Raw genomic sequence first — 18,378 nt, forward strand, 5'->3', positions numbered from 1 at the left:
TGTTAATACACTTGTTTTATTCGATCGACCCAAGCCCGCGACCCGATAGCCCCGGCCCAACTCCGTACCATTGCGAACAAAACAATTCAAAGCTTCAGAGAATGGCGAGAGCAGGCAGGGCTCAGGATCAGCTGTCAGCTACAGTACACAGACCTTCGTCATCTTCGGGATCCTTCTACCAACTGTCCACCACCTGCCCTCCCCAAAAGAAACCAAACCTCTGCTGCCCCATCGAAACGCCTGCCCCCTCTAAAAGACTAAAACCCCCCTCTTTCCCCGAAATCCTCCTCCTCGGACACACCAAACGATATTACATCTTCACCCTTCTCAAATCCCTGTGGGGAAGTCACCTCACTAGGGGCATTTCCGTCTTTTAGTAGCTTCCAGTCAAAGCGAAGGCACTCTGCTGAACTTCTGCGCTCCTGTTTTCTGATCAAAGCTGTGCAGTGGGCCCCAGCGTCCGGAAATACTAAGCTGTCAACATGTTTTTCGTTTGTTAATATTCAACACCCATTAAATCACCCTTTCAAGCACGGATAAAGTACGCGTCAAGTGGTCAAAAAGCCAGGTGAACTTAATTATTTACTAAACAACCATCGCTCGACAGGAGAAAAAGAGGGGGGAATCAATATCGACTTTCTCTTGCAACTATAAAATCATTTCTAAGTCACACCTTTTTTTTTTCCCGGTTACCCTTTTCACAAAAAAAAAAAAAATAAAGCAGAAGGAAAATAAAAAAAACCTAAATCGAAAATTGTACACTTTTCTTGCTTTCTGTTAATAACTCTAGTTTTTTTGGGTCACCGTGGTCCTGAGAGTTCCATCTCCTCAACTCCATCCATAGAAAGACAATCATTCTCATCACTACCATCATCATAGTCACTATTCATTAAGAACAATGTACTCGATTCTCTGTTGTGATTGGGCTCTCTTGGGCTGTTGTTGGACTGGGCCTGGGCTTGGGCCTTGTTTGAGGCCTCCCATTTGTCGACAAGGCCGTCGCCTTCCAGCATCCGGACAACCTCGGACATCTTCGGACGGTTGGAGGGGAGGTATTGAGTGCAGAGGAGAGCGACTTGGACAATTTCTCCGACTTCGATTCGGTCGAAGTTGGTTCCTAGGTCTCGGTCGACTAGTTGGTCTAGTTTCTTCTCTTGGTGCAATTTTTTCACCTGCACAAGCCAAGTTAGCACATAATTAATGGGCGTACAAAACTTACATCAGGCAAACCATAGGAGTCGATACGATCAGAGTGTAGCGACCAAGATCTCAAGCTGAACTATTTTAATAAGTTTAAACAGGCACCAAGAAAGGGCAAATGGAGAAAAAAATATAATTATGTTTTTGTAACCAAATTCAAATTAGTACCAAATATGTAGCTAAACACAAGGAAACTATTTCCAAGTGCAGTAATCTATACTTTTTTTCATCCATGAAAATCTGCAGAAAAGCCCACCGCGTGATGAAAATAACTTGACCCAAAATAAATTGTACTAGTTCTAGATTACCCTATGGTGTTGCATCAAAGCATAATGCAGATTAAATTTTGGCATCAAATATGTTCAGTTAATTAAATAAGTGTACAATAATATTATTCTATCTCGGACATTTCTAATCCTAATCTAATTCGAGGCCTTATTTGTCACATCAAAAAAGTCACTATTTTTCAGGTATATTCGAACCATAAAATTTGACTGAAAAAAGTCAAAAAACAAATATATAACAAAGAAATGTTCCTTTAAAAACAAAAGTTGATGTCTCCATAACCACTTGGTCAGTGTGACCTATCAAGTCAGATAATTATTGGAGGTTGAATGTGAAAAAATATTATCACCTAATTTAATCCCAATTATCACTAACATCAACAACTAAAAAGCTTATTCATGAAAAAATTTCCGATCAACTTACCCAATCCAAAATTGTGCCTCCCTTCTGACCACCGCTCCCCTTCCCAAACTGCAAAGCTCTCTGCCCAGTAACCAACTCAAGCAACAAAATCCCAAACCCGAACACGTCGGTCTTATCCGACGACTGCCCCGTCGATAAATACTCCGGCGCTATGTGCCCTACGGTGCCCCTCACGGCTGTTGTAACGTGAGAGTCATCGTGGTCCAGCAGCTTCGCCAGCCCAAAATCACCCACTACTGCTTCGTGGGTTTCGTCTAGGAGAACGTTGGCTGCTTTTACGTCCCTGTGGATTATCTTAGGGTCGCATTGCTCGTGCAGGTATAGCAGACCGCGGGCAGTTCCAAGGGCTATGCGTTTTCTAGTTGTCCAGTCGAGAGGGGGCTTACCTGCCGTAGTTAGCAAAATTAATAGTTAATTTTGGGTAAAACAGAAAACGAATATACAGCATCCTCCATAGAAAGGAGAGGACATTTGTTTGCTATCAATTTTAAATCAATACAAGCGCATATAAAATCAGCATAACGAACAAGATTAATACAGAAATATCGATCGTTATTGTTTGATAGTTTACATATTGATGATTTAATTTACTGATTTTGTATAAAATCAATACAAGCGCATATATTTTGTTCGCATATGTTTATTGTTTGATAGTTTACATTGATGATTTAATTTACTGATTTTGTATACTATTTGTAATGATTTAAAAATGACCCATGCATGCAGCGCCCCTCATTATTAATTTCATTAGATGATATCCTCTGTATGATTTTGTTCCCCGTGTACTAACAAAAAATGATCCGCGGGAATAACGTACGTCTGAGACGAGACGCCACGCTGCCGTTGGCCATGAACGGGTAAACCAGAATCCGTTCCGTTGAGGTTGCGCAGTAGCCTATTAGCCGGAGCAAGTTTCGGTGCACCGCGAGACTAATCATCTCGACTTCCGTCTTAAACTGCGCCTCTCCTGCGGAGCCCACATCCTTGAGTCGTTTCACTGCTACAATCGTGCCGTCCGATAACTTGCCTCTGTAAACGTTCCCGAAACCGCCTTTTCCCAAAATGCACTTTCCGCTAAAATTCTCCGTCGCCGTCAACAGTTCTCGTAGTCCGAACTGACGGAGATTGCCAAGGCTGACGGCTACTGACGGTCCGCATTCTTCGTCTCCCTCTGCAATCAAAACTTGGGCTGATTATTTGCACCAAGCAACTAATAATTATCTCATTTGCAAGTCAGTACATTTTCTAAGGGGTTTTTTTTATATAACCCAAAATTTTTATCCCAATTAATTCTTAAGCCCAAACTATGCATGTACTGAATTATTTTGAAACCACGTTCACGTTTCAGTTGACATATCGAGAAGAATTTAGCACTTATATTTGAGTCTATGTGGTTCTTAATTTGGATTTAAGATTCTACAGTTGAGTTAAAATAACTCAGTATGTGTATTTTTGAGTTTAAGAACGATTTTGGAAGTAGATGACTTTAGAAATAAATCATAATAAAACTTTGGGTTCACAATGTAAACTCTTTTTAAATTAAGAAAGAAACAAACCTAAAAGGCCAAGAATGGACTGATGCTTTTGCTTCTTTCTCCACCAGAAGAAAAGGCTAACGGAGAACAGTAGAACGAAGGTGGCGCCAAGGCTTGATCCCAACGCAACGGCTAGTTTTTGGGTCTTGGGTGCCTCTACACAATTTGAGTTCATAGGAAAAATTATTTCAAAGTCCAATATGGGGTTTTGGAAAATTTACAATAAGGACAGGGAGAAGAAGTTTACTGTGGGGTGAGTCCAAGAGGAATGGGAGAGAAACAGGTGTCAGTGAAGTCTTCGAGCACTCTTCAGTTGTCTTGCTTCCACATATTAATGGATTCCCAACAACACTAAATATATATATAAAAGACAGTTAACACTGTCAAACAATAAGATTTATTTGGGATAAATTATGATCAAATGTAGGAAATTTGAGATGGTTATTTACTTAAATGTCCTTGCAGGAAAAATAGGAACTGGACCACTGAGATTATTGTAAGACAAATCCCTGAAAAAAAAGATTACAATTAATAAAGGAAATTGGGAAATGAACTAAGGTTAATAATAATGAGGATTAAAGATTTTAAATTTTTACAGGAAAGAGAGCTGGGGGCCTTTTGATAAGGATGCAGGAAAAGAACCACTCAAGCTGTTATTGTTCAGTCTCCTAAAATAACAAAAACAGAGGGATATCATTAGTTGCAGTCTCAAAAATAATTAAACAAGGGAATGTAATTTTTGGGGAACCACAAAATCTCTGTTCTTTTTGCAATTATTATTTAATTACTCACAGATATCTAAGGCTCGTTAAGTTTCCCAATGAGTCCGGAATTTTCCCAGAGAATCTGTTATTTGAGAGGTCCATTGTTTGAAGCTTTGGGAGTAGCCCGAGCTCCACTGGGATTTCCCCTGTTATATTGTTATTCTGCAATAAACTAAGATCCCAAATTGCAAAAAACAGTAAATATTTAGATTATTTGAGAAATACCCATACGCTATTTTGGTGAAATTGTTGAAATTTGGTAGCAAATTCTTACATTTGCTGAAGATTGGTGAGGTTTCCAATCATTCCAGAGAGTTTTCCTGATAGACCTTGGCTTGGTGCTCCCCTGAGAGGAAGGGGGAAAAAACCATGTAATTAATCTCAAAAAATTTATATTTGTTTCCATTAAATCATTAAAATGAATAAACATAAAAGAGATTAAACTTACAAGCCAATGACAAGATTCTGAGAAGAGCAGGTGATCATAGCCCAGCTGCAAGGATCAACAGAGTCTTCATCCCAATTGCTTAGAACTCCATGGGGGTCATTCAAATCTTTCCATATAGCTATCAGAGCCTCCACTATTAAATTAAAAAAAACAACCCATTAATCTAATTAGATAGGTGAACAAAAAATAAAAGAGAGAAGGGTATTGAAATGGAAGAAAACCTTCCATGTTGAGGGGCTCAAAGGAGGAAGAGGGTCTGAAGAAACAGAGGAAGAAGAAGAGGAGGAAGAAAGCCATAGAGAGAACAGAGGAGGAAAGGCTAAAGGAGTGTTTTTCGAGATGTTTAACTTGCTTTTGTTATCATATATCCCTTGTAGGGACTATGAAGAGTGAGATCAATGATTTTGTCCAATGCAATACATGTACAGCATATATACATTTGTTTTGTAATGGAGGGCTGTGATGAGAGAGAGAGAGAGAGAGGATACAGTAGGAATTTGAGATTAAGGAGGTGATTCTGCTGTCAGAGAGAGAGAGAGAGCTCAGAATTTGATGGGGGAGAGAGGAGAGAGAAAGAGCAGATGAGGGTGGGGAGAGAGAGAGAGAGAGCGAGCAGAGGAGGGGTGGGTGGGCAAACATGGACTCACTCTGTCAGCGTGCGCACACTCATTGCATGCCCATGGAAAAAAGAAGAAAGGGATGAGAGAGAGAGAGAGAGAGAGGGAGAGAGAGAGAACAAAAGGGGAGCAAAGAGAAAAGGAAAAGAGCTTGGGGTTCTTTTTCTTTTTCCCCCTTTATTCTTTTTTATTTTTTCTATCTTTCTTTATCTAAAGGCGAAAAGAGGATGGATCCTATGCAATATTTGGGAAGAGGTTTGTAGCCTATTTCTGTATTTCACTTGCTTGCATGCTTATTAACGGTCCTACATTAGTGTTGATTATGAGCTAAGTATATGTTGCTAGTGAGAGGTTATGAAATCTAAGTTTTCTTCAATATACAGCAAGCCAAAAAAAATTTTTGAAGTAATCTCAAAATGGCATAAGTATGCTCTGATATCACAATGATTTGAATACAGTCTAAGAAGCCATTCAAATGAGACCTACCCAAAGACTCGAAGTCATCAATACGTGCTGGAATCTTAATTTTCCCTTAGTGGAAGCTCATGCGCCTAAGTGTCTTTTTAAAACTAAACCTTTTTCTATGATTTAACACGTGAAATATCTGTTTCTTCTCAAATGCTCTCAGATGCATGTAGTGTTGTGCGCCGCGGAAGCCCCAAATAGACAAATCAAAAGCACACACAAGAACAATAGTAGACCACAAGAGATCACAAGCTACCAATCACAGCAAGAACACAAGATATACGTGGTTCGGCAATGTGCCTACGTCCACGGGGCAATGAGGGGGAAGCTTTACTAATGAAATCAAAGGGGAATACAAATTAGGGTTACAAATCTTACCCAAAACCCTAAAATAAGACCACTTGATCTCTCCAATAGACTCCAACAATAGAAGCCCTCTAAATCCCCTTTCAGCAGCTCAAAATCGCCCAAGCCTAACCCTAGAATCGAGTTTAGGGTTTAAATACAACTCACAAACGAAACGGATCTGGAAACAGAACCCAACTGAAACCCGCAGCGTCGGTCGACCGGACCGGTCGACCGCGATCCATGTCGGTCGACCGGGCTGAAGCCCAGTGAGTCATGTGCACGAATGCGGTCGACCAGACCGGTCGACCGCCACCCTGTTTGCCTGAATCTTCACCTGTCAACCTCCCTCTGCTGCTGGTTCCACAAATCTCCACCTCGGCGAGCGTTTGCCAAAACTGAGCCGACATCAAAACACCCCCAATCAACTTAACCGGCAGCATCTGCAAGACTACCTACGTATCCTCTTGCCCAAGGAATCAAGCCGAACGTAGTTCATCCAAATAGCCGCCAACGGCCTCAACAATGAAGAATATTCAAAAATTTCAAACAGTGACCAAACTTCACACCTGGCACGACTTTGGTCAACATATCAGCAGGATTGTCCTTAGTGTGGACCTTCTCCAACGTGACATCACCATCATCCAATACATCACGTACAAAGTGAAATCTGACATCAATGTGCTTCGTGCGTGCATGGTAGACTTGGTTCTTAGCCAAATAGATAGCTGACATACTATCACAATGTACCTGAATGGTCTCCTGTGCAATCCCCAAATCATCCAACAAGCCATGTAGCCACAAAGCCTCCTTCACTGCTTCAGTCACCGCCATATATCTCAAAGCAAAGAGAAGACGATAAACGCTGCTCTCTTAATCAGAAGGGGATGATTTAAAGGAAGCGAAACAACATGGAAGAACATGTACACACCAACAAACAGCGTTTGGTGTCGCGGCTCCAGCGCGGCAGTTCATGGCGCCGCGGCCATGGCGCGACAGCCCATGGTGCCGCGGCTATGGCGCGGCAGCCTATGGTGCCGCGGTCGTAGAATCCACTTCACGGCCTCCCAATGCCCCTTCCCGGGGTTGTGCATGTACCTAGATACCATGCTCACGGCCTGTGACAAATCTGACCTAGTACACATCATAGCATACATCAAGCTACCCACTGCGCTAGCGTATGGAACCTTGGACATGTAGTCCCTATCCTCCACTGAAACTGGTGACATCAAAGCTGAAAGCTTAAAGTGGGGAGCTAATGGAGTACTCACCACCTTGGTATTACCCTCAAAGCTGAATTTCTTCAGCATCTTCTGCAAGTAACTCTTCTGTGTAAGCTTCAATCTCCCCTTCACCCTGTCTCGCTCAATCTCCATACCCAGTATCTTCTTAGCCTCTCCCAGATCCTTCATCTCAAACTCAGATGACAACTCCTTTTTCAGTTTCCCAATAGCTGAAGTGTTCCTGGAAGCTATGAGCATATCATCAACATACAATAACAAATAAATATGCTCACCATCCTGTAGCTTGCGCATATAAACACACGGGTCATAAGGGCTCCTCGTGTATCCTCGGCCAATCATAAAGCTATCAAATCTCTTATACCACTGTCGCGGTGATTGCTTCAGTCCATAAAGAGATTTCCTCAATTTGCACACCAAATTTTCCCTTCCTGCAGCTTTAAACCCCATAGGTTGTGTCATGTAGATCTCCTCATCTAAGTCTCCATGTAGAAAGACCTGTTTCTCAAGAGTTATAATTTTTCTTTTGTTGTATAAAAGAAGTCTTATAAAAAGACTATCTCTTTTGAATTTATTGTAATCGACCGAAGATATAATGAATTCCACAACGAGACCAACTTTTGACGCAAACAAGCTGGCGACCACAGTGGGAGCCAACGGTCTCGCTGCCGAGACTGTCGTGTCGCAGCCAATCATCAAGATCCCGGTTGAATCCATGGTCGAATACGAATTCGACCAAACCAAGTTTGAGGAATATCTCTCATCATCCTCTTCAAGATCTTCATTGTCTCGCAAGTACAAGAGGATCTCACAATTGAGGAAGACCTACATGCCAAAGAAGGCACAAAATGAAGACTCTCGCCTGATTGTTGCTGAGGATTTTACTCGCAACACCTCTGCTCACAATGATTCTTATCTAGTTAAAGAGTCATCGAATCAAAGCCCACCAGCACTGACGAAGAGGGCTCGTCAGAGACAACATCAACGCCGCGCTCGTCAACTAGCTAAGGCCTTGGAACAAACCGCCGGGAGGAAACAACAAGTGGTTTGTTCAACGCAACGACAAACTACTCACGTTTCTGCACAATTCACGACGGAGGAATGGACTATTGTCAAAAGGACTCGTTCGACCTTCAAAGAACGTATACAAAAACGTCGTGCAAACGCTGCTCATGCCCGAGCTCTCCTACAACAAAGACAAGAAAGGGAGAAGGAAACGGTGACCAAAGAACCACCGAAATTCTGCCAAGTTTGGATTCCAAAGTCTGGAGTTGTGCAAAATCAGCATTCGAAGCCCGTTAAGACTTCATACTCGCAAGGGGGTGGTTCTAAACGTGCGACTCCCGACATAACCTTGGATCGCTCAAAGATAAAAATAAATTGTCCTGAGAATGCCAACAAGGTTTTACACCCCCAGAAGAAGACGCATTCACCAAATGATATCGTCATATCTGAGAGGTCATACCAACAGACGATACGATTTTTTGGCAATCATACCGATGAATCGTATTATCAAGTTGGGGTTGTGAATAATTTTCGAAAGAGAGTTATTCGAGAAATAAACTCTCATTGTTCCTGTGCGCGACTCATTAAAGCAGCATTATGTGATTGTTTCAAACGAGAAGCCATCCCACGAAGAGTCTCTGTATTGTCTAAGCCTAAACCGAGATATTTCCGCAAAAGAAAATCAGCTGCCCAAGATGATGAATTCCCTGAAGTCACCATCAATGTGGCTGATAAAAGAAAGTCTAAGGGGCATTCAAGTGACTCAAATCCCGACTTTTCCCCGAGAGGAAAAGTCAATCCAAGAATTGCTCAAAGGATGTCTCGACTCCAATTAGGAGCCATCAGACGCAGAGATTACAAAAGAATGCAAGAAGGAATGTCCTCGGAGGATGAATTCTCGGACACTTGTTCTGCAATCGCTTCTGATGATACAATGTCTAGCACGGGACAAACCAGAGAAGTACTCACGATCACCTCTGATCAATTTGCTCAAATACTTCAAGAAGCTCTAGCCAAACAACATGAAGAAATTAGAGCTGAAGTGAAGACAAAAATGGAGTTAGCTATCCAACAAATGAGAGAATTGCTAACTCAACGGCCTCAACCTCCTGAGTCCAATCAGCGAGCTGAATCCAGCCGCCACACTCAGAATATTGTAGATAACAGTGATCCAGAAGTGGATGAAGTCATTATGGCCGATACACCTCCCAATGGCAATAACGCTGGGGGTGGTTTAACACATTCTCCCAATAATGATATTAGGAGTGATTCAATGGCACCTCTTTGTAGGCGTCAAAAAATGCTGAAAGATATCCAAATACAGCTCAAGAGGAAATCATCCAAAAAGGCAGAAAAAAACACAAGTCTTGACTGTCTCGCCGTGCGAGACAGACTTGACTGTCTCGCCGCGCGAGACAGTCTTTACTGTCTCGCCGTGCGAGACAGTCTTTACTGTCTCGCGGGCGAGACAGACTTTTACTGTCTCGCCCACGCGAGACAGTCTTTGCTGTCTCGCCCGCGAGACAGTGTTGAAATAGTCAAAACTACATTTGTAACTGCCCTACACGTGTCACTATCTTACATCGATAAGATATCGTTTCAATTTCTCACTTCGATAAACGAAGTCAGAATCATAAACCCCTCACGGTTCAATCAGAATCTGTGATTTGGTGGTCCACGAGTCAAAGCGCTCCCGGCACAGGCAAAGATCCCACGAAAGCAGTGATCCAAACAACGATCCTGCGTTTATTTTCTCAAGAGTTGTAATTTTCTTTTTGTTGTGTAAAAGAGTCTTATAAAAAGGCTGTTTTCTTTGAATTTATTGTAATCGACCGAAGATATAATGAATTCGACAACAGAACCAACTTTTGACGAAAACAAACTGGCGACCACAGTGGGAGCCAACAGTCTCGCTGGCGAGACCGTCGTGTCGCAGCCTATCAAGATTCCAGTTGAATTCATGGTCGAATACGAATTCGACCAAACTAAGTTTGAGGAATATCTCTCATCATCCTCTCGCAAATACAAGAGGATCTCACAATTGAGGAATACTTATATGCCAAAGAAGGCACAGAATGAAGACTCTCGCCTGATTGTTGCTGAGGATTCTACTCACAACCTCTCTGCTCATAATGGCTCTTCGCCAAGTAAAGAGTCATTAAATCAAAGCCCACCGGCATTAACGAAAAGAGCTCGTCAAAGACAACGCCAACGCCGCGCTTGTCAAATAGCTAAGGCCTTGGAACAAACCGACGGAGTTCGTTATCATGCGGACTTAGAGTCGAGGAGGCATCGAGTGGTTCAGTTGTCTCAACAACCAATCATTCATGTCTCTGCTAAACTCACGACGGAGGAATGGACTATTGTCAAAAGGACTCGTTCGACCCTCAAAGAACGTATACAAAAACGTCGTGCAAATGCTGCTCATGTCCGAATTCTCCTACAACAAAGACGAGAAAGGAGGAAGGAAATGGTGACCAAAGAACCACCTAAACTCTGCCAAGTTTGGATTCCAAAGTCTGGACTTATGCAAAATCAGCATTCGGAGCCCGTTAAGACTCCATACCCACAAGGGGGTGGTTCTAAACGTGCGACTCCCGACATAACCTTGGATCGCTCAAAGACAAAAATAAATTGTCCTGAGAATGCCAACAAGGTTTTACACCCCCAGAAGAAGACGCATTCACCAAATGATATCTTCATACCTGGGAGGTCATGCCAACAGACGATACGATTTTTTGGTAATCATACCGATAAATCGTATTATCAAGTTGGAGTGGTGAATAATTTTCGAAAGAGAGTTATTCGAGAAATAAACTCTCGGTGTTCCTGTGCGCGACTCGTTAAAGCAGCATTATCAGAATGTGACTGTTTCAAACGAGAAGCCATCCCACGAAAAATCGTATTATCAAGTTGGAGTGGTGAATAATTTTCGAAAGAGAGTTATTCGAGAAACAAACTCTCGGTGTTCCTGTGCGCGACTCGTTAAAGCAGCATTATCAGGATGTAATTGTTTCAAACGAGAAGCCATCCCACGAAAAGTCTCTGCATTATCAAAGCCTAAGCTGAGACATTTCCGCAAAAGAAAATCAGCTGCCCAAGATGATGAATTCCCTGAAGTCACCATCAACGTGGCTGATAAAAGAAAGTCTAAACGGCATTCGAGTGAATCAAATCCCGACTTTTCTCCGAAAGGAAAAGTCAATCCAAGAATTGCTCAAAGGATGTCTCGACTCCAATTAGGAGCCATCAGACGCAGAGACTATAAGAGAATGCAAGAAGGAATGTCCTCGGAGGATGAATTCTCGGACACTTATTCTGCAATCGCTTCTGATGATACAATGTCTAGCACAGGACAAATCAGAGAAGTATTCACAATCACTGCTGATCAGTTCACTCAAATACTTCAGGAAGCTCTAGCCAAACAACGTGAAGAAATTAGAGCTGAAGTGAAGACAGAAATGAAGTTGGCTATCCAACAAATGAGAGAACTGTTAACTCAACAGCCTCAACCTCCTGAGTCCAATCAGCGATTTGAATCCAGCCACCACATTCGGAATGTTGTAGATGACAGTGATCCAGAGGTGGATGAAGTCATTATGGCTGATACACCTCCCAATGGCAAATTCGTTCCATGAACGAGAGGTCCACAAATTGAACGATCAAACCTTTAAACAGTTAGGATCGTCTCAAATTCCCATCTTGGTCAAACCTTTAAACAGTTAGGACCAAAGCCAAAATCCCCTCTCGATTCGTTCCATGAACGAGAGGTCCACAAATTGAACGATCAAACCTTTAAACAGTTAGGATCGTCTCAAATTCCCATCTTGGTCAAACCTTTAAACAGTTAGGACCAAAGCCAAAATCCCCTCTCGATTCGTTCCATGAACGAGAGGTCCACAAATTGAACGATCAAACCTTTAAACAGTTAGGATCGTCTCAAATTCCCATCTTGGTCAAACCTTTAAACAGTTAGGACCAAAGCCAAAATCCCCTCTCGATTCGTTCCATGAACGAGAGGTCCACAAATTGAACGATCAAACCTTTAAACAGTTAGGATCGTCTCAAATTCCCATCTTGGTCAAACCTTTAAACAGTTAGGACCAAAGCCAAAATCCCCTCTCGATTCGTTCCATGAACGAGAGGTCCACAAATTGAACGATCAAACCTTTAAACAGTTAGGATCGTCTCAAATTCCCATCTTGGTCAAACCTTTAAACAGTTAGGACCAAAGCCAAAATCCCCTCTCGATTCGTTCCATGAACGAGAGGTCCACAAATTGAACGATCAAACCTTTAAACAGTTAGGATCGTCTCAAATTCCCATCTTGGTCAAACCTTTAAACAGTTAGGACCAAAGCCAAAATCCCCTCTCGATTCGTTCCATGAACGAGAGGTCCACAAATTGAACGATCAAACCTTTAAACAGTTAGGATCGTCTCAAATTCCCATCTTGGTCAAACCTTTAAACAGTTAGGACCAAAGCCAAAATCCCCTCTCGATTCGTTCCATGAACGAGAGGTCCACAAATTGAACGATCAAACCTTTAAACAGTTAGGATCGTCTCAAATTCCCATCTTGGTCAAACCTTTAAACAGTTAGGACCAAAGCCAAAATCCCCTCTCGATTCGTTCCATGAACGAGAGGTCCACAAATTGAACGATCAAACCTTTAAACAGTTAGGATCGTCTCAAATTCCCATTTTGGTCAAACCTTTAAACAGTTAGGACCAAAGCCAAAATCCCCTCTCGATTCGTTCCATGAACGAGAGGTCCACAAATTGAACGATCAAACCTTTAAACAGTTAGGATCGTCTCAAATTCCCATTTGGTCAAACCTTTAAACAGTTAGGACCAAAGCCAAAATCCCCTCTCGATTCGTTCCATGAACGAGAGGTCCACAAATTGAACGATCAAACCTTTAAACAGTTAGGATCGTCTCAAATTCCCATTTGGTCAAACCTTTAAACAGTTAGGACCAAAGCCAAAATCCCCTCTCGATTCGTTCCATGAACGAGAGGTCCACAAATTGGATGATCAAACCTTTAAACAGTTAGGATCATCTCAGAACTCCCACTTGGTCAAACCTTACTACAGTTAGGACCAAAACCAAAATCCCCTTTCGATTCCTTCCATGAACGAGAGGTCCAGCTTCGATTTGTGCAATCAAAACTATAAAAGTTAAGATTGCTTCCAATCTCAATTGATCAAACCTTATTCAGATTCTCTGAATAGAAATCCCAATTTAAATTTCCTTTGTACCAGGAGATAGAATATAAAATTCTTCCTCTCCGATTTCGGGTTTATCTCTACCAACAAACAAGAGACCAGGAGATAGAATATAAAATTCTTCCTCTCCATCATCGGGTTTATCTCTACCAACAAACAAGAGACCAGGAGATAGAATATAAAATTCTTCCTCTCCGATTCTGGGTTCATCTCTACCAACAAAAAAGAGACCTGAATACTCCAATAGGTACACGAGTCTAAACTGTTTTCCTACCCTCAACAGGAAGTTTCTGGAGAATATTACTCAGAATATTCTTAAGAATAACCTGAATACTCCAATAGATACACGAGTTTAAACTGTTTTCCTACCCTCAATAGGAAGTTTCTGGAGAATATTACTCAGAATATTCTTAAGAATAACCTGAATACTCCAATAGGTACACGAGTCTAAACTGTTTCCCTATCATCAACAGGAAGTTTCTAGAGAATATTACTCAGAATATTCTTAAGAATAACCTGAATACTCCAAATAGGTATAAGAGTCTAAACTGTTTCCCTATCCTCAACAGGAAGTTTCTGGAGAATATCAGTTAAAATATTCTTGAGAATAACCTGACTACCCCTAAACGGGTATATGCAGTGTCAACTTGACGACAAGAGCTGATTTCACAAGTACAAGTTCCAGCTTTAATTCAAGATCTCTACAATGGACAAGCGATAAACGCGATGCCGGAAGAATCTTAACTATTCTACAAAGCACTGAATAGATTGAGAGACAAAGAGATCAAAAGTTGAAGCCACCTACGGGTTCCTCTACACGATCTACTCAACCAAGCATTGAAAGGATCGTAAGTAAGAGCTATCTTGTCCAAAGCATCCCAGAACTCCTCTATAAAAGATTGAGTCTGGAATACTTTGGAGGGGGTATCTGTAGGCGTCAAAAAATGCTGAAAGATATCCACATACAGCTCAAGAGGAAATCATCCAAAAAGGCAGAAAAAACACAAGTCTTGACTGTCTCGCCGTGCGAGACAGACTTGACTGTCTCGCCGTGCGAGACAGTCTTCACTGTCTCGCGGGCGAGACAGACTTTTACTGTCTCGCCCACGCGAGACAGTCTTTGCTGTCTCGCCGTGCGAGACAGAATTTACTGTCTCGCACGTGAGACAGCTTTCAGATGGTCAAAACTACCTTTGTAACTGCCCTACACGTGGCCACTAACTGTTCAAGAACGTGGGAAACGTCGTGGGCGAGAATCAAGTGAATAACTGCCAGAATAACGGAGTTTGAAACGTGGGAAAGCAGTTACATCGAAAACTGCCAGAAATGTAGACAGTATTTTACTGTCTCGCTGGGCGAGACAGCAAATTTACTGTCTCGCTGGGCGAGACAGCAAACACTGTCTCGCCCGCCGAGACAGCAAATGCTGTCTCGCGAGCACTGTTCATCCAGAGGGTTATAAATACCCCCCGAAGGCTATTTTCACGGGGGCGGCCAGCAGAGATCAAAAGTTGATCATTTGGAGCACTCCAGAGCAGAGAGAGCAGAGAGAGAGCAGAGGTGCTGATCTTACGGCCAATCCTTGATAATCAGGCTTTGACTTGATTTCAAGAAGAACGACTATCTTACATCGATAAGATATCGTTTCAATTTCTCACTTCGATAAACGAAGTCAGAATCATAAACCCCTCACGGTTCAATCAGAATCAGTGATTTGGTGGTCCACGAGTCAAAGCGCTCCCGGCACAGGCAAAGATCCCACGAAAGCAGTGATCCAAACAACGATCCTGCGTTTATTTTCTCAAGAGTTGTAATTTTCTTTTTGTTGTGTAAAAGAGTCTTATAAAAAGGCTGTTTTCTTTGAATTTATTGTAATCGACCGAAGATATAATGAATTCGACAACAGAACCAACTTTTGACGAAAACACTCTTACAGGGGGTGGTCTAACTCATTCTCCTCAACGTCATTCGAATGAAGACATAGACGATGACGGAAAAATGAAAGAGCTTAAAAAAAATCAATGCTTTGATGACGGCTCAAGAAGTTAAGAAGACGGGTATTCTATGTCCCTATCCAAGGGAATGAGATTCAATACCGTACCCGTCAAAGTTCAATCTGATTAACTTCACACCATTTGAGGGGAAGAGTTCGCCGATTCAGCACTTGATTTATTTCAAGTCTCATTTGGGCATGATCTCTGGAAACGAGGCTTTAATGGTCCGGTCATTCGTTGGCACCCTTCGCGGGCCCGCCTTCGATTGGTACCGACGGCTCAAGCCAGGGAGCATCAATTGTTGGGATGACATGGAAAGTTTGTTCCTCAGCAATTTCTTCGATGATGACACCGAAGTGTCAATCGGAACCCTTTTGGATGAGAAGCAAAAAGACGGAGAGTCAGTTGACAATTTTGTCAAACGTTTCCGTAACAAAGCAATGAATTGCAGAGATCCTATTACAGAGGAGTTCATCCTGCAAACATGCCACAATAACCTCTCCATCGATGTCCTGGAAGCTCTGGAGGTCGTGCCATCCACAACTTGGAAGGAGTTAAAATCTCGGGGTGAACAAGCTAAACACTTTCTTAAAAGAAAGAAAGTTGAGAGAGGTCAACCGACGACATCCACAATTCCTGTGAACGCAACTCTCGATCCAAGGTTCCAAAAGGAGTATTCTTTCGAAGATGATGAAGCTCCAGCCATATTGGAATACCTTCTCGCTAATGACAAAATCGAGCTACCACCTATTAAAGATCAGGATGGAGCTAAGAGGATTACGGATCCAAACTACTGTGCGTACCACAGAAGAGTTCTTCATCCCACCGAGATTTGCTTTAGACTCAAAAACAAGATCCAAGCCCTAATTGACTCCGGCGTCATAACAACGAAACAAGCCGATTAAAAACGACCTTACTCCATTGGGTACACGAGTATAAACTGTTTCCCCAACTCCAGTGGGTGCACGAGTATAAACTGTTTCCCAACACTCCAAAGAGTATACGAGTATAAACTGCTTCTCGGTCATCCAACTAGGTACGATGTTAAACCCGGCCTCACAAAGGAAGCTGGGGGTGGATGATTTATGTAATGGGAAGTTCCTAGAGAATCTTATATTCTTAAGGATAACTCGAACATGCGACTGAGGGTGACGTACTCCTCGTTATACCCAGTTTCGCAAAGAAAGCTGGGGGTCGATAATTCATGTAATGGGAAGTTCCTGGAAGAATGTTAAATATAATATTCTTAGGGATAACCCGATTATTACGGACAGAATGATAAATACTAAGTTCCTATTATGATTTTCGAACACTCTTTTGCTGAGATGAGATTCGATCACTTCGTTAGATCAATCTTCCCTCACAAAACCCATTTGGTCAAACCTTTAAACAGTTAGGACCGAAGCCAAAATCCCCTCTCGATTCGTTCCATGAACGAGAGGTCCACAAATTGAACGATCAAACCTTTAAACAGTTAGGATCGTCTCAAATTCCCATCTTGGTCAAACCTTCAAACAGTTAGGACCAAAGCCAAAATCTCCTCTCGATTCCTTCCATGAACGAGAGGTCCACAAATTGAACGATCAAACCTTTAAACAGTTAGGATCGTCTCAAATTCCCATCTTGGTCAAACCTTTAAACAGTTAGGACCAAAGCCAAAATCCCCTCTCGATTCGTTCCATGAACGAGAGGTCCACAAATTGAACGATCAAACCTTTAAACAGTTAGGATCGTCTCAAATTCCCATCTTGGTCAAACCTTTAAACAGTTAGGACCAAAGCCAAAATCCCCTCTCGATTCGTTCCATGAACGAGAGGTCCACAAATTGAACGATCAAACCTTTAAACAGTTAGGATCGTCTCAAAACTCCCACTTGGTCAAACCCGACCAAAGCCAAAATCCCCTCTTGATTCCTTCCATGAACAAGAGGTCCACCTTCGATTTGCGCAATCAAACCTATAAAAGTTAGGATTGCTTCCAATCTCAATTGATCAAACCTTATTCAGATTCTCTGAATAGAAATCCCACTTCAAATTTCCTTTGTATCAGGAGATAGAATATAAAATTCTTCCTCTCCATCATCGGGTTTATCTCTACCAACAAACAAGAGACCAGGAGATAGAATATAAAATTCTTCCTCTCCGATTTTGGGTTTATCTCTACCAACAAACAAGAGACCAGGAGATAGAATATAAAATTCTTCCTCTCCGATTTCGGGTTCATCTCTACCAACAAACAAGAGACCAGGAGATAGAATATAAAATTCTTCCTCTCCGATTTTGGGTTCATCTCTACCAACAAAAAAGAGACCATATTACTCCAATAGGTACACGAGTCTAAACTGTTTCCCTACCCTCAACAGGAAGTTTCTGGAGAATATTAATCTGAATATTCTTAAGGATAACCTGACGAACTTTTGAGAGACAAACGAGCATCAATCTGGAAATACCAACTTCAACTCAAGATCTCAACAACGGTCGAGCGATAAACGCAGTGTCGGAGAAATATTAGCTATTCTACAAAGAACCGAATAGACTAATGGATGAAGAAATCAAGAGCCGAAGCTATTTTATGGACTCCTCTCCACGATCTACTCAATCAAGCATTAAAGGGATTGCAGATAAGATCTGTCTTATCCAAAGTATCCCAGACTCCTCTATAAAAGAATGAGTCTGGAATACTTTGGAGGGGGTATCTATAGGCGTCAAAAAATGCTTACAGACGTCCAAACACCACTCAAGATAACATAGAAGAACATTATACACATCATCAAGCAACTACATGGCAGCGCGGCAGGACATGGTGCCGCGGCTAAGGCGCGGCAGACCA

General features: G+C 42.1%; 1 protein-coding gene across 2 annotated transcripts; it reads right to left on the bottom strand.

Annotated features, from left to right (window-relative positions):
• LOC109840535 (probable LRR receptor-like serine/threonine-protein kinase At4g30520) lies at positions 607-5,242 on the bottom strand. 2 transcript variants are annotated; one of them, XM_020409211.1, is made up of 11 exons: positions 4,877-5,239; positions 4,656-4,788; positions 4,482-4,553; positions 4,236-4,379; positions 4,040-4,111; positions 3,893-3,952; positions 3,691-3,794; positions 3,465-3,599; positions 2,726-3,079; positions 1,909-2,294; positions 607-1,172 (listed from the first exon to the last, which is right to left on the bottom strand). In XM_020409211.1, exons 1-11 carry the CDS (start codon positions 4,950-4,952, stop codon positions 801-803), a joined length of 1,908 nt encoding a protein of 635 aa, XP_020264800.1. In that variant the 5' UTR covers positions 4,953-5,239; the 3' UTR covers positions 607-800. The 2 variants fall into 2 exon arrangements, with proteins under 2 accessions (XP_020264800.1, XP_020264801.1); XM_020409212.1 differs by lacking the exon at positions 2,726-3,079 and having other exon boundaries at positions 4,877-5,242.

This window comes from Asparagus officinalis, chromosome 5, assembly GCF_001876935.1.
Source record: "Asparagus officinalis chromosome 5, Aspof.V1, whole genome shotgun sequence".
Taxonomy (NCBI): Eukaryota; Viridiplantae; Streptophyta; class Magnoliopsida; order Asparagales; family Asparagaceae; genus Asparagus; species Asparagus officinalis.

Coding starts and splice junctions, on each gene's coding strand:
- LOC109840535 (XM_020409211.1), bottom strand. CDS start 4,952: ATGGCTTTCTTCCTCCTCTTCTTCTTCCTCTGTTTCTTCAGACCCTCT. Junction 4,554..4,655: donor CAGAATCTTGTCATTGGCTT/GTAAGTTTAATC, acceptor CCTTCCTCTCAG/GGGAGCACCAAGCCAAGGTC. Junction 1,173..1,908: donor GAGGCACAATTTTGGATTGG/GTAAGTTGATCG, acceptor TGGCTTGTGCAG/GTGAAAAAATTGCACCAAGA.